This window comes from Squalius cephalus (assembly GCF_949319135.1).
Source record: "Squalius cephalus genome assembly, chromosome: 21".
In the NCBI taxonomy this organism is placed as follows: domain Eukaryota; kingdom Metazoa; phylum Chordata; class Actinopteri; order Cypriniformes; family Leuciscidae; genus Squalius; species Squalius cephalus.
The window spans coordinates 14,866,088-14,882,599 of NC_137142.1; the positions used below are offsets into that span (position 1 = coordinate 14,866,088).

The 16,512-nt window shown below is 36.6% G+C and overlaps 1 protein-coding gene across 1 annotated transcript in view; it reads left to right on the plus strand.

Moving 5' to 3' along the window:
* Positions 1 to 16,512, plus strand: part of eys (eyes shut homolog) — a 250,415-nt gene that overhangs the window by 182,287 nt on the left and 51,616 nt on the right. The window contains exons 33-35 of the mRNA XM_079856231.1: positions 1,187 to 1,337; positions 4,465 to 4,577; positions 7,023 to 7,261. Of these exons, the coding sequence (XP_079712357.1) occupies positions 1,187 to 1,337; positions 4,465 to 4,577; positions 7,023 to 7,261 (503 nt within the window). The remainder of the gene's footprint in view (positions 1 to 1,186; positions 1,338 to 4,464; positions 4,578 to 7,022; positions 7,262 to 16,512) is intronic.

Genomic DNA, 16,512 nt, shown 5'->3' on the forward strand with positions numbered 1-16,512 from the left:
TAAGATGTCTTTAAAAGGAAGAGAGGAAACAATTAGCCGCAGGTGAAAGACGCCCTTGAGCGTAGCAAATCATTTGTTTTGCTTAGTGGATTTTTTTCTGTCATGATTTACAGTGTTACAACAGTAGTCTACCGTTTTAATTAGCATTTAACTGGCAATAAAACCATTTACAGCTGTTGTAATTGCAATCGTGTTTTTTTATGCTGTATCACACACATTATGTTATGATATGCTGATATTTTAAACAAGATTAAACCATTTACATACATACATGGCCATAAAGGCACGCTATGCAAGATTTGTATCTTATATAACAGCTTCAAAATCATTTCGATGGTAAACAAACTCGTAGTAGGTCGAATCATCCCGATAGCAAAGCGGGGGGGGGGACGCCGCTGGCAAAACCAGCAATGCAAGTTTGAGAGGTGGCGCCCCGCCAAATCTCACAAGAATCACGACTTGCTTTACGGCACGACGTCACATACATCAACAACATATGAAACAGCTTCTATGGAAGACACTAGCACGCATTTCAGACGTTAATCATGGCAGAGTCGACGAAGAAAACGAAGAAAGCGCGGTCTGAAGAGTGCAGAGACGGCTCTGAGTGGTATTTACGACGGTAACGTTAAATACAAGTATTCCACAGCTACTCTTAGGGGTCGCTGTTTGAGAAAAACGGGAACTGCATAGTGTGCCTTTAAATCACACAGTGACTGTTAGTTCCAGTTGAAAATCACGGAAACCATGATTTTTTAAATGCTGTACTGGGTAATGAATTCACTGTGGAGCCTTTTCTTTCTCAATGCCTTTCCTGTATCTCACGTATCCATGGAAACAACACATTCATTAGGAGTCATTCAGCATAACCTGTTTTTGGTCTGAATATTAAAAGCGGAAAATAATAACAGATAAAGCGGGCATTAGCAGTGCTTAGCTTTTAAAGTAATTGTGTTCTCCTTTAGGCGTAGCAAATGTGTCTTATTAACATAAACAGAATTGCCTTAAAAGACGTCTGTGGTATTAATACTAAAGATCATTCATTGAGTGCACTTACAGCCATTAGGTGAAGAGATACAGGAAACAGGAGCCTGAAATGATGGTGTCTAACAAGACAGAGAACATTTTGTTCATAGGCATATCACACTGCTCCTTTAGTTTGTTTTTTATCTTCTTTATTCCACAGGCAATATTTTTCTCACTGTGCAGCCGAAGTCACTATTTCTGGCTTTAAGACTGTCAGAAGTATTCCAAGAAACGACACATCAGCCGTGAGTTTACAGAGAACTGACCATCTCTTCATAGGAGGCCTTGCTGCCTGGCATTCACCCTATAAAGTAAGAACTGATTTTGTGCGAGTCACATCCTGAGAAAAAGTCATGTAATGAACACTACTATTGAAAAGTTTAAGGCTAATTAAACCGATAAAAATGTTACAGAATATTTTTATTTGAAATAAATGTTTTGAACTGAAAAAAATATATTGTGATTTTTCAAAAATATTAAGAAGCACAACTGTTTTCAATGGTAAAATAATAATAAATTATTCTTGATCACCAAATCAGCATATTAGAATGATTTCTGAAGGATCATGTGACACTGAAGACTAGAGTAATGATGCTGAAAAATCAGCTTTGCCATCACATGAATAAATTACATTTTATATTAATAATACTTTAAAATAGAAATCAGTAAAAAATGATATAAGATTTTTTACATTTTTTTACAATATTGCACTTTTTACTGTAGTTTTGGTCGAATAAATGCAACCTTTGATGAACATAAAAGAAATTCTTCTTGATCCCAAACTATTGAACAGTAGTCTATCAGTGAAAAACAAAAGTTGTTTCAACTCAAGCGGGTCGCACACCGGACGCGCAGCTCAGCGCCGCGCCGCGCAGCGCCACGTCTTTTAAATTCGAACACATTATTCTCTATGAGAGTACACACACCGGCGGCGTCTGTCCGCGGCGCCCAGCAACGGCTCAGGACCGTGTTCAAAATCCTGCCGCGCCACAGAGCGCCATTTACATAGTTTTATATTAAATTTACATTTATGTGTCTCAAATCGTAGTTAATGTATATACGGACTTAACCCTGTGATGCAATATACATTTAGTTTTATATTTATTTACAGAAATCAGAAAATTGCTGATGCTAACGGATTTTCAGGTGACAGTTGTCCTAGACGTGGCGCGGCGCGGCGCTGAGCTGCGCGTCCGGTGTGTGACCGGCTTCAAAGTGTTCATGCCTCCTTAAAATGTAAAGTGTTCTTAATTGGGAATGTAATATTAAGTATATCCAGTATTTGAATGATCTCAAATTCAATCCAGTTACTTTGTTATTGCGCATGCAGTGTGTAATATAGCTGTTTGTTCATGTAAAAGGTCTGCAAAATTTAAAAAATCAAAGTACACGACAAATAACGTTATTGTCTCCTAAAAGAAAGAATCGATATTTCTTTTAATTTTATTATCAATTTGTGTTTACGTCACTCAAATAGCGTGCTTAGCCAACTACAGAGAAATGGCAGCCAGGCAACAGACAAGTGACCAATCCTGGGTGGCGACATCACTACACGCATTTTTCCAGCATGGTTCAACATGGTTAGCAAACCGTGCTTAGAATTCCGGACCAAGTGTGCCATGCTGTACCAAGCTCAAATAGAAACATAAATAGAACCTTTCCTTACCATTCTTAGAACCGTTCGGCCAGACGGTGAAAAAATTGGCTAATGTAACAAATTTGCATTTCACTGGCTGCCCGTGAACAATGTCTAATTTGACCCGCCCTCAAACACTGTAGTTGTAGGCCTGGAAGAGTTTGGCTCGTGTTGTAGACATGTCTTGCTCTTCAAAAGGATAAGAACTCTGGAAATGACATGGGAAAAAACGACTCTATCGTTACTGTACGTGTTACTGTGTATTAAGCGCTGAGGAAGCCTACAGAGCTGAAATTCAGATGTGGGAATGGGCGTTTCGTTTCCGACATGCCCTTTAAGCTGTCAGCCAATCACAACAGACTGGGCCATCTGACCAATCAGAGCAGAGTAGTAGGAAAGGAGGGGTTTAGAGAGACTGAATCTTCAAACAAACCGTTTTCAGAATATTTGAGAAATAAGGTGATGTGCAATGTATATTATGAGAAAATTAAAGTGTTTTTTGACCTTAGATGTATTATAAACCTATTGTAGGAGACCTCCAAAACAAAATTAGGAAGCTTCAAACTTGCATAATTGGGACACTTTAAAAATGTTAGGGTTGGTAGTGAATCTCACTTTTGCTGAGATTCTTTTGAATCAAACAGATTCACAAATTGGTCTGAATGATTAAACAACGAATCAAAAAAAATCAAAAATCCTTATCCAGTATTAGCAAATGACTGGAAAGGTTGTGGACAAGTCAACTGAGAAAGTGGAAACTGGGAAAGATTGATGGTTTGTGTCGTGTTACCTGACCACTTACCACAGAGATAACAACAGCTTAATTTGGATTAAAATGGACATGAATTTTACAGTAATTTTCAGCTTACTAAAAACTGGTTCAGAGGGCTTCAAAAAACTGTCAAGGTCTACATATTGACAGTGATAAATCTCTTGGAAACTAGCAGGCACACTTTTCATTTTCCTTCAGGCAGCTAGAAGCAGGTCACGGGCACTTGAGATACTGTTAGGAGAAGAAAAAGGAGAGGGTGAGATGTATTCGTCTAGACAACAAAGATTGGATCCACATGCTTTTTTCTCTTTCCACTGAACTGCTAATGAAATTGAGGATATATATACTGTATATATATATATATATATATATATATATATCAATGCATCAATGCAGTTTCTCTTTCAGGTAATTTTTCATAAGCCATTTCTCTTTCATTTGAAGAATCTTCATTGCCTTTGAAAAAACATTCAGTTGCATTTGTGGCATTTATGTATATTAATAATGTATTATTATTATTATTATTATTTGAGCGAAAAGTTTCACTTTTAAAAATACGTATGTTTTTTGTGGGTATCAATTTTAAATGTATATCAAAAAATTAAAGTTATTTCACTATTTAGTCACTCATGTAGTTCCAGAGTTTCAAAAATTTCAGGATATTCAACACACAAAGCTATCGCATAGTGTTGAGACTTGGAATTTAGTGCACAAGTCATGTGTAGCACTTTTCTTGTTGTGTTTTGTCCTTGCAAGTCCTTGGTCACTATAAACTGTTGTATGGAAAGTAAAAATGTTCCCAAGGAGAAACAACAGAATACAGGTTTGGAACGACATGAGAGTGAGTAAATAATGAATTTTCATTTTGGGTGAACTGTGCCTTAAAATGCAACCTCTTTGTTGTACGGCACTTTCTTCTCCCAGAATAGCTGCTTTGTAGCCGTTTTTCGTTTTCACCCTTAGGTCTGAGATGTTTTCTGTTTTCCTCTGAAAAAACTGCTTGAGACTTTGTTGTTCCGTGTTCCCTCAGGAAGCCGAGCCTTTCCACAACTACACCGGCTGCATTGAAATAATCGAAATTAATAAGCTCAGAAGATTCCATGTGGACCATTCCATTGCCAGGAACAATGTTGACAACTGCAGGTAATTGAACCTGATTTTCCATCAGGAATCAATACGATTCTGTGCAGTGTTGGGGAGTCTAAATTCATTTGAAATTAATCATATTATTGAATCAGTTTGTTCAAAAAGAAATTATTCACTGATTTGTGTCACTGTAGAAATTTGACGACAGCATTTTGTACCTTTTTTATAGAGAAATTCTGAACTTCAACGCTGTTTTCAATTTGCATTTTTTGTCACCCTGATTTTTATGCTGTCACCCTGATCAAGATTCATTCATTCAATAAACCTCAATGTAACTGAGCCAGATAAATTCTGTTCTGAATAAATGACAAATTATAATCTAATAGTTCTAAATCTGAAGGAATATATTTGAAAATATTTTGACACTTGAAGTAGCTCCTATATAGTTGGGTTTTTTTTTTTAGCTACTATTTGGAATTAGCTTTGGCAACACTGATTTCGGGGCTTCGATAGTTCGATATTATGTTCACTCTACTATGTTGCTTCCATAAAAAAAAATTTTTTCCTGATGCCTCATGACTCTTGATATATGCTATTTGCCAGCCTTGTCAGCCGACTATCAAACACCCAAACTATAATTTAGCACGTCACTTGAGTGCACAGGTGCTGTACATTCATGCTGTGAACAAATTGCTCAACAAGAGTGAGATTCTGGGGATATTTAAGTGTTTGGCTTCACACGTTGTGTATTAATGTTTCCAAGAAAATGAAAGCACTCATTTTGACTTTGGATTTTTCTGTAGAAAGCACTGTTTTACCAAGCAGTAGGAAATGAGTCTTGAATCAAGCATGAGATTGGTGACCACACAGACTTGTTAATATTTTAATGAGATAGATTTGCGGTCTCTCTTTATTATCATATATTATTTATTCTGTTCTTTCATCTGTCTGGAATTGGAGTGGAATGTGGAGATGGGGTTTCCAAATGAACTGCAATTTGTGGCATCTTACATGGTGCTCACTTACAATTTAAAGGAAACATCAATCAGGGCCATTAGAATGATATATAATGGTTGTTCTGTGAGCTGATTTAGTGTTCGCTAATTAGAGAGGTGATTGATATGCAGGCATAACTGAGATTTGAAAGTTTCTCACTGTATAATGCCTTTATTTGTTCTAATAATTAGTGTTGTTTAACATTATAAAGTGTATATTGCTTGTCTAGTATAATGCACTTAAGCTGAGTTGGAGAAACTGGCCAATATATTTTTCAGAACTCATTGTGATGAATGTTGACATAATATTCACGTCGTCATTATTTACTCACCCTCATGCACCCTCATTGTTTCAGTCTGCATTGTTTCACTAAATTATGCAAATCAGGTACCACAAAATTCTGTCAATCTGCGTGGTGTATATAACAATGTTAAAGGCGGGAACCGGCGAACGTTCAACAAAACTTTAATCACCAATTAAACAAACAACAAAATGAACATAAAGTTCGTACCACTGGCTTTGCTCCTTTCCCACGGCTCTCGGCCTCACCCTGCTTGCCACATACTCATTTTTTATTTTGTTGGGTAATTTCTGAGTGCTAGGTTGTAGATGAAGCTCAAAAACGCATATTTCTGTCTGTCTCTCTTTCTGCCTGTCTGAATGTCTATCTATCTGTCTGTCTGTCTCTCTATCTGTCTGTCTGTCTGTATCTCTATCTGTCTGTCTGTCTGTCTGTCTGTCTATCTATCTATCATCGGTCTGTCTAAATTTCTGTCCCTCTTTCTGTCCGTCTATCTATCTATCTGTCTGTCTGTCTGTCTGTCTGTCTGTCTCTGTCTGTCTGAATGTCTGTCTGTCTGTCTGTCTGTCTGTCTGTCTATCTATCTATCTATCTATCTATCTATCTATCTATCTATATGTCTGTCTGTCTGTCTGTCTCTCTATCTATCTATCTATCTATCTATCTCTATCTATCTGTCTGTATGTCTATCTATCTCTCTTTCTGTCTGTCTGTCTATCTACATGTATCTGTCTGTCTGTCTGTGTAGTTTTCTTGTTCAAAATTAGATATGTGAATTTCTTTGGATTTTAAATTCATTTTATTTCTATGTCCTTCGAATGTCATTTGCTATTCTGGATCCTGTTTGGTACCTCAAATTAAATTCCGGAATTGAATTGGACTTTAAACAGCATTCTCAATTAAATTATGAATGCCACACAACCCTGCCACAACTATCTCTTTAAAGTGATTATTTGTATGATGTGATTAGGCTCAGATATCACTGAGTTTCGTAAATAAGGGAGTAATTGTGAATAATTTGCCTGGATAAACTGGATTGCAAGTGGTTAGTGAATTAAATGCATGTTGTTGTTGTTGTTGTTGTTGTTTTTGCTCTGAAATAAATGCAGTTGATTACAGATTAGTAAATTTGCCTCATGCTAATGTATTTCATTGGATCCATTTTTAATCCTCGCCTTTTCATTTGCTACCGTTATTTACTGTAGGTCTCCATGGCATCATGACCCACCAGCAAACTCCACAGATTCCCCTCCTCAGCTTATCACAGAGGAAGCCCCTCCTGGCGGGCGTATCAGAATATTCCCACCCACCCAGCCTTCACCTGTCTGCCCACGGGGGATCTGTCTCAACGGCGGAGTGTGTCGGCCCGTCTCTCTGCCCAGCGGAGCCTCGTCTTTCTTCTGTGATTGTCCTCTGCACTTCACGGGACGCCTGTGTGAACAAGGTGAGACCTCTAGTGAGACCTCACAGCCAAAATGTTCTCTTCTGAATTACTAACCTTAACCGAACTGTAATGACTGGTCAAGCTTGGTGTTGTACTTTAAAACGAGACAATTCACTTAATATCATAATATGTAGTATCTCGCCTGCAAAAGCGGGAATTTATCCATCACCAAACGTTTTTACTAATAAAAGATACAGAAGTTGTTTTGCAGGCAAATGCATTGTACATTTTCGGAAAGTAAAATGGAAACCTTGCCCTGTTGTTGGACCAGGGATGACTTTAAATAATTGATGCTGTGATTAAAGTAAGATCCATATAAGCAAGTTGTAATGTCAGAAACCCTTTTATCTGCTCACCTCCGAATTCTACTACAAATGAGATAGTGACCCTGTCACCCGTGTTCTCCAGATTCATTTTACCTCCTCTGCCTCATGCCAGGATAAGACATGAATGATATTAAATTTTGGTGAAGTGAAAAAGTCTTTTACACAGTGAACCCAATTGATATTGACTGACACTCAACTTACTGTTCTGTGCTGCCATGGAAGAATATTTCACACTTTAACAATTTGCTGAACTCGGAACTGACAACGGACTTTTTCTTTTATCAAAACCACCACCTGAGGAAAAGTGAGAAAACAGAAATTTTATGCACTTCCAGCAGTCAAGTATTCATTGTAATGTGCTCCTCCATAGTGCTAATTGCTTTTTTATTGTATTTTGCTCCAGCTCCTGCTGACTCACTATAGTTTTGCCTTGTATCAATAAGCCAATGCTCAGGTAAAGAGCTAATTTGCTGAGCTATAAGTTCATCTGTCTCTATTGATGTAACATTGAGATTCTCTGGCAGTGAGATGCCTGGCTTCAAATTAACTAAAAATCATTCATTCTTCTTTCAAGTTTTCTATTTTTGTACAGTGCCAGGCATTGATTGATGTGTTTGTGCACAGATCAGTTCAGTTCCTGTATAAGAAGAAAAAAAATACTTTTTCAGATTTAAGCTTTTTTCACGTTTGTTTACTACTTTTTGTATTACATTTTCTATGAATACAAAAGGACTTAAAAAAACACTAGAGGCACAACATTTTTGCTTTGAGAACTATTATCTAACATAAAAGTAGGTTAGCATGAAAAGTAGCTAGATTTATTCTTAAATGGCCTAAAGTAGTCATACAAGTCTATCCCACATTAGAGGTTTGACAATAGAAATTAAAACGAAATAAAATAATGTTTTGATTTTCAGTGCATTTTTACTATTTTTATTTTATTAGGATTATTATTAACTAATTTCATAATGTATAATTGTTTATAATACTATAAAATATTATTATAACATTTATTTTTTTATAATAAAACATTATTTAATTATAGTGACCCTTATTTACGGAGCTTATGTGCAACCATGTTGCCTATTCTGGCTTTTTTTTTTTTATATTCTAATATTTTATTACATTTTTTATTGCTAGAAACACACATTTGGGTTTTTAGTGCCCAAGTTTGGTAACAGCACTGCATAAATTGCAAATCTCAAATCAAATGAATAGAAAATGCCTCATATAAAATTTAGTTCAGATTCCTCTTGAGGTAGATGATCAACATTTTATGAAGGTTAAGCTCCAAACCATTTATTGAAAATAGTGCATTTTTTCTCTCTTCATGGAAAGTCCCACTTGAAAACCACACAAGCATGGACATAGGCTTGTGTGAAGACGTCTTTGCATGTACTAATATGTTTTGCATTGAAAGTGAGAGCTTCAAGTACATATTAACTGAACATTGTAGTGCATGCTGTGCAAATGCTTTTTGAATAACTGATGAAAATGTTTTTCTATATACAGGACAAGGGGACCAGTGGCAAATTCTAATGCTTTTCCCAGTCCTGCCTCTTAGCTTTTCTTCTTTATTTTGAATGCTAGTTCCTAACTACACTTGACAGAAGTTGAAAGAGAATCTGCTTTTAGAGTTCCCTTTTTTCTCATTTCTGTTTATTTATTTATTTATTTATTTTTTATTTTTTTCACAGACAAGCACAGCAGAGCTTTTAGTTTAGCTGTATTTTTTTTCTTTGTATTTCTATTTTTGACAATGTCAGCCCTATATGGGAATAAAATGGTTGTTCAAAGTTAGTAAGACAGATCAAGGATTTGGAAAACAAAAAGAAAATACTTTATTGTGCATCATTAGGAGGAATAAAAAGGATAGTACAGCAACAGTAATAGTGGTTCAATAATATTATAAGGCTTGGGAAAACAATAAAAAGAAGCATTACTAGGGAAGAAGAAATGCATTTCAGCTGCAATTAGTTGAATTTCCCAAATTAATTTAAAAATGCCTAAAACAGCATGGATTTTTATGATTTCTAAAATCCTGTTAGGTTACAGGTTAGTGAGAGGCTATCAACTCTAGATAAACTGACTGTCTTGTCACTGTAATTTAGTCTTCTCATAATTACCCTTCCCGTTGACCAGCTAGCGTCAGCCAACATGTCAAGCCAAAACAGCAACAAACATCCTGAGGGTGAAGGGGTAAAGAAGATGAGAGGGTGTCTGTGTCTCTTCATGATGGAAAGGGAGTGATAGGGTCACACTGAATCTCTTCAGTGTCACATGACAAATAAGAGGACAGCTGGCCTCAGAGATGATATACTAGTCTAGAAGCCTTTCATTTTGTGTGTTGTGTGGTTGAACCATAGACTTTAAAATACATTTAACATTCTTTACTCAAAACTGAAGAGAGTGAAAGTGGGTCGTCCATCTTTTTTTACAGTCTATGGGTTGAACAAGCTGTGATGATGGTGTAGCTTAAATTGAAGAACCACACAGAATTGTGAAACAAAAGTTTAACACCAGTTTAACCGAAACAGCCAATCGATATCCCGTATTTCGCGCCCGAAACTGTCACTTTAGAAAAAATATGGGATATCGGCCGATTGTTCAGGTTGAACTGGTGGAAACATCTCAATCAGCTCCACTTTTTATTCACTTTTCCAATCAACATGAATCTGAAAGGCAGTTGAGCGACCACTCAACTCCGTGTCTGAGACCATCCTGTGAGATTTACTGTAACATTAAAGTCTCTTTCTACTGTAAGTTAATTACAGAGAGGGCAAAAGAGACTTATGGACATTTTTATTTGATTTTTGCTTCTCTGTGATGTCTCCCTGTTGGGACTTTTACAACTTGGTTGTGAAGTGAGTGTGTTAAATCAGCCGCAATGTTTCCTTGCTGTTCATATTGGGAATCAGTGCTGGGTGGATGATGCATCTAGCTAAATTATTATTGTATCGGGTTGTGGAAACTCTCTAGTTTTTTGCTTTGCTGAATTGTATCAAGTTCTGAAGGAAAAAAATATTGATTTACTGATATTTTCACCTAATGCATTAGGTATCATGAACTAACAATGAGCAGTACATTTATAAATGTTAATTTACATTTTTTGTTTTTACATTTTACAGTTGAATACATAAATAGTAGTTATGCACTGCTGTAATGTACAATGTTTAATTTATTGAAAGAAGCATTTATTTTTTATTTATCTTATTAGAATTTCAAATAACTCTTCTTCTTTTTTTTTAAATGTAGTTTATTCCTGTGGTGGGAAAGCTGAATTTTCTGCATCATTACTCCAGTCTTCAATGTCATACGATTCTTCAGAAATCAATGTTGAAAACTGATTTTCTTTTTTTTTTCAGGATTCTTTGAATAATAAGAACAGCATTTATTTGAAATAGTGATCTTTTGTAATATTATATGTATATTTGTTACTTTTGATCAATTAAATGCATCCATGCTAAATAAAAGTATTACTTTCTTTAAAAAAAAAATATTCCTGACCCCAATTTTTGAACGGCACTATTATATTATGATAAAATATGAAATAACAATTCAGCATATAACTTGACATTAACCTAGATTAATAAATGTTTAATTAAATAAAAGAACCATAACCTAATGCATAAACTGTTAAACTAAATGTTAACAAACTGAACATTATTGTAAAGTGTTACCAGTTTATGCATATGCTGTACACTCAGTCCTACATTATAGTCAAGAATATGGTAAGCGAAACACAATACTCACACGTATACAAGTGAATAGTCAAAAAAATATGATGTCAGCAATGTTCCTAATGACAAGTTGTCATCAAGATGAAATGACTTTATTTGCTTCTCAGCATTTTTCACAGCTTGGTCAGATCGTGCCCTCCTTTGGGAGCTACGGATGCACATGTGCCTTATACCTCAAGAGTAATAATACAGACAGGGTTTGGTGTCAGGGCATTAGTATAATATACAAGATGGTTTCCTCTGTATAAAACTGCTCAGCTTGCTTTCTGACTTATTTTGGGGCATAATCTTGACATACGAGTCTCTAAAGGAGGAAAGAGCTCTGTGCTGCACATTCTGCATGGTACACACTGTAGTTCGGAGAGTATTTTACAGCTGTCCGTCACTTTTTACGTTTCATTTTCAGTTTTTTATTTTTATTTTTATTTTTTTTTGCAGGGACCGCTTTGTTTATTCAGGCATTTATTGATGAAACGAACCATCCGCAAGGAGTCTACAGTTCTATAAAAAGCAAGAAGGCAACCGGTGACCTCTCTCAATAACTCACTCAGCACTTCCGTGCTCTTACGCCCTTTTCTCAGCACCTCCGCCATTTGTTCTCACAGTGCTAATTTGCAGATAATTAAGTAATCCACTGAAATGTTATTTGTCCCTCTGGGCACTATGCAAAGCAAGCGGGTTGCTATATTCAGGGCTGACTCATTTGTAGTCCCCCCCATGGGAAATATCACATAATCAAGCAGACACTGTATTAAATAATTCCTTCGAGCTTTTTCGGTTCAAGTAAAGTTTTTTTTTTTTTTTTTTTTTTTTTTTTTGTGATGACCGCACAACAGATGCGTCCTTTGTTTCCTATTCATGTACAGTAGTGGCTAAGTGATGTCCAGCCTAGGAAAACTGACATCTTCACCCTTTATTCAAATATTATTAAAAATGTGTTCGAGATTTTGCATATTTAGCATATTGCGTGGTTGTGCTGCCTTGGAGTCAATGGTTTTATTTGTGATAATGCAATGAAACATGCCACATAATTTTCGGCAAGGCTGCCATACAAAGAAATTATGAACACATGCAAAACAAGAGAGGGAAGCTTGTTTCCGCCACAGAATAAAACATTTTAAAAGTAGTTGCGACTTTTTTTCTCACAATTGAGAGTTTACATATCGCAATTCTGACTTTATTTCTCAGAATTGCGAGATATGAAGTCAGAATTGCGTGATATAAAGTCGCAAATGTGTGATATAAAGTCAGAATTGCGAGATATAAACTCACAATTGCGAGAAATAAACTCGCAACTCTGACTTCATAACACGCAATTGTGACTTTACATCATGCAATTCTGACTTTATATATCCCAGTTGCATGTTATAATGTCAGAACTGCGAGATTTAAACATGCAATTCTGAGAAAAAAGTAAAAAAGTTTTCTCAGAATTGCGAGTTTATTTTTTGCAATTGCGAGTTTATATCTCACAATTCTGACTTTATAACACACAACTGTGACTTTGTATCTCACAATTCTGACTTTATAACACACAACTGTGACTTTATCACGCAATTCTGACTTTATAACATGCAATTGGGAGATACAAAGTCAGAATTGCGAGATGTAAACTCGGCGGAAACAATCTTCCGTAGAGAAGTGATTAAGTTTTATTCAACATTAGCTTTTTCCTGTGAGCTATTTGTTTTTCAATTGAATTTTTTTTTTTTTCATAGGAAAATAAAACCTTTAGCTGTAGCTTGCCTTTTTTTTGCTTGTATTAAAAAAATGATTGTATGTAAATTTCACAATAAATTACAAAGAAACAGCAAGTAACACATTGAATTAAATGTAAAAAGAAAATGAAGTAGAAAGACTAAAACAGTATTTAAACGTACAGTAATAATCTTTGTTTTATTTACAACTTTGAAGAATCATTATTTACAGTGTATGTGAAGAAACATTGTAAATCAGTTAGTCTTTTTCATCGCTGATAGCGCAATATCTACTGTTTGCTGCATCCAAGTTGTCTGTAATGCCCAGGAAAAAGGCACCGTCACCCTTTTCAGCCGGTCGTTTGCTGTTCTTTCCCTTCGTCTATCCATCAAGACTGTTTCTGTGCTTATCTCACGGTTCATCAGCCTCGTAAAACTCCCCCTTAAACAGGAGCCCTGAGAGTGTGCACAATTTTCTGCTGAGTTAGAGGAATCGGGAAGCCTTTTGAAAGGCTCCTTCGGTCTGACTGCAGTCCAATCTGAGGAGCGCTGGGACTCGCACGGTTTGCTTGGCCGCTTTCTGAGCCTCAAACTCTGTTTGGTGGTGGCCCAGAAGGGTGCCGGTAGGGGTTGGAGTCCGAGGGCTGTTTACTTGCTGACAAAGTTTTTCAATGAGAGTTTCTGTAACAAGTCTAGGATTTGACAGAGGAGAGTTTGCCGCTTGGCACGACGATTATTGTCACTGTTGGTGCTTGATGCGGGGAGCAGAAGAGTAATATTCTCTGGGGCAACAGGCAAGATTAATCCTGGTACACAAGTGTGATATAAAATGTTTGTAAGACACAGTTTGAAAGCTCGGGCTTTGACTTGAATGTGCATCTGTGGTTTAACAACAGCAGCACTGTCACATAAATGCAGATCTGAAAGGTCTGAAGGGTCGTCAAAGAGTTATTATTCATAGGACGAGTGGGAGGAAATTTAGTCTCTCACTGTCATTATTTTCAGGATGGATGGTTTGCAGTTAAGACATTGCCTATCCAGCATCTGTTACAAGCAGATAGACACAATGTTAGACCCAAACACTTTATCACGCTGATCATAATGGATTGTTATCTGAATCTCTGCATCTGCAGTGACAACCAGACCAGACTGCATATAGGGATTGAAGTAAAATAATTTGATTTAGTATTTCTGTGTAAAATCCTTAAATTATTACAGAATAGGGGTTTGCAAACTACACTCTTAAAAATAAAGGTTCTTTATTGGCATTGATGGTTCCATAAAGATATTTTAACATCCATAGAACCTTTCCATTGCACATAAAATTATTAATAGTGGAAAAATGTCCTTTCAATTTTTTTAAAATGATGTTCATGCTAAGAAAAAATGAAGATTTCACTGATGATTCTTTAGGGAACCTAAAATGGTTCTTCTATGGCATCACTGCAAAAAAAAAAAATGTTGGAACCTTTATTATGACCGCCGCTAGCGTAGCTAGCGAAAGCGGTCATATAGGGATTGTCAAAGTTTTTTTTTTTTTTTTTTTCGTCATCTACTGAATTTTTCGTCAACGATACCAGGGACACCGAAACACCGGGGAACATGAAATTTGGTGGGCATGTAGCCCCACTAGACTTTTACGGAAAAATTTCGTTTGGTCCCCGGGGGCCACTCCCCCCCCCCCCCCCCTGCCCCGCGCTGGGCCCCCCCAAACCCAAAAAATGCAATTTTTCCTAAATAACTACCTGAACCTTGGCACCGAGGATGAAGAAATTTTTATGGTATGTTGGTCTTAAGGGCCCACATCAACCTAGCCCATAATCACTCATTTGTGATTTGCGCCCCTCCCATAAAAAATGAAAATGCAATATTATTCTGCTTTAATCGCCCCTATCTTCAGTTGAGATGTTCAGAACTGCACCATATTTCATGTGTATGATTAACTTGACATCCTCTGGGGGTATCCTCTGCTAAGTTTCGTAGAATTTCATCCATGGGGGGGTATAAAATAAATTCATTTATGTGCACATTTAGTGACTGTACACTCTTTGGCCTGTAGATGGTGGTGTTGGGTTGCTGGTTTAGGATGATACTGTCACTAAGGTTGCCAACTGTCCCGAATTAGGCGGGACGTCCCGTATTTTGGGCCTAATTTATTTGTCCCGTGCGTGACCTCCCGTATCCCGTTTTTTGACAAGCTGATAAACCACTGACTGATACAACAGCAACAGCAGCAGTGCTGACCACGACACTTGAGAATGATCACCGACACCTGTCATCATCCAATCACAGCTTTTTTAAATCACTGTTTTGAGACAAATCATTGTTTGATTTGCGAACATCCTCTGGCGTCTGGTCGCTTCCGCTTCAAGCCGGACTCGTCTCGCGCTAACGGTAATTTCCTTTCACTGTCCACGTTTTGATTTCGGCTAATCAATTTTGGCGAATGCAAACAACGTGATTATTGTTCATGAGTCTAACATCCAGCCACGCAAGAAAACATGTAATCTACCTGAGGGAATAATATGCTCAAAAAACATTTCTGATTATTATTAATGTTTTAAAGCTTTTAGAAAGTACATAGAAAGCTTTTGTAACATTATCTTAACTGTCACTTTTGATTAATGTAATGCATCCTTGCTGAATAAAAGTAGGCAATTACTTTCTTTATTTTTTTTCCCAAAAAATAATCTTACTAAGCCCAAACTTTTGAACTGTAAGCCTAGTGTATAATGTTAAAAAAGCTTTCTATAGATAAATGCTGTTATTTTGAACTATGGTTTGTTTGTAATGTGACTTTTTTCATGTATGACATTAAAATTATTTTTAGAATTAAATACATAAATAGGTTAAGCAATACAAATGTGTTTATGTCTGATAACCTTTTAAACACAAACTTAACTGCAGACACTGAAATGACGTACACTGTGTGATACAGTACAAATATTTTGAGTGTCTCTCGTTTTCCTATAAATAACCACGATTGTCCCGCATTTTCCTTTTCTGAAGTTGGCAACCCTAACTGTCACACACACACATGCAGGAATACAAACAAACGCAAGCATGCACACACACTGACATCCACACGCACAGACACACACACATACACACACATACAAATCCACATGCACAGACACACACACACAAACACACACGGTGCACACACATGTACGCACGCATACATACACGCACAGACACACACACACACAGACACACACATACACATACACAAACACACACACATACACACACACACAGACAGACATGCACATACTACTACTTTTTTTAGGTATATACATAAACACGCAATACAGCCAAATTGCTCCACGTCATTTATTTTTGTGGAAAGCCAGTGCAGGCCTGAGCGGCGGTCATATTTTGTACATCTAGTTTTTAAGAGTATAGGGTCTGGGAAATCGTGAAATTAACTCCAAATTATGGTAACACAGTGTCCTTGTTACACATGTTACATGTACTTACCATCGTAA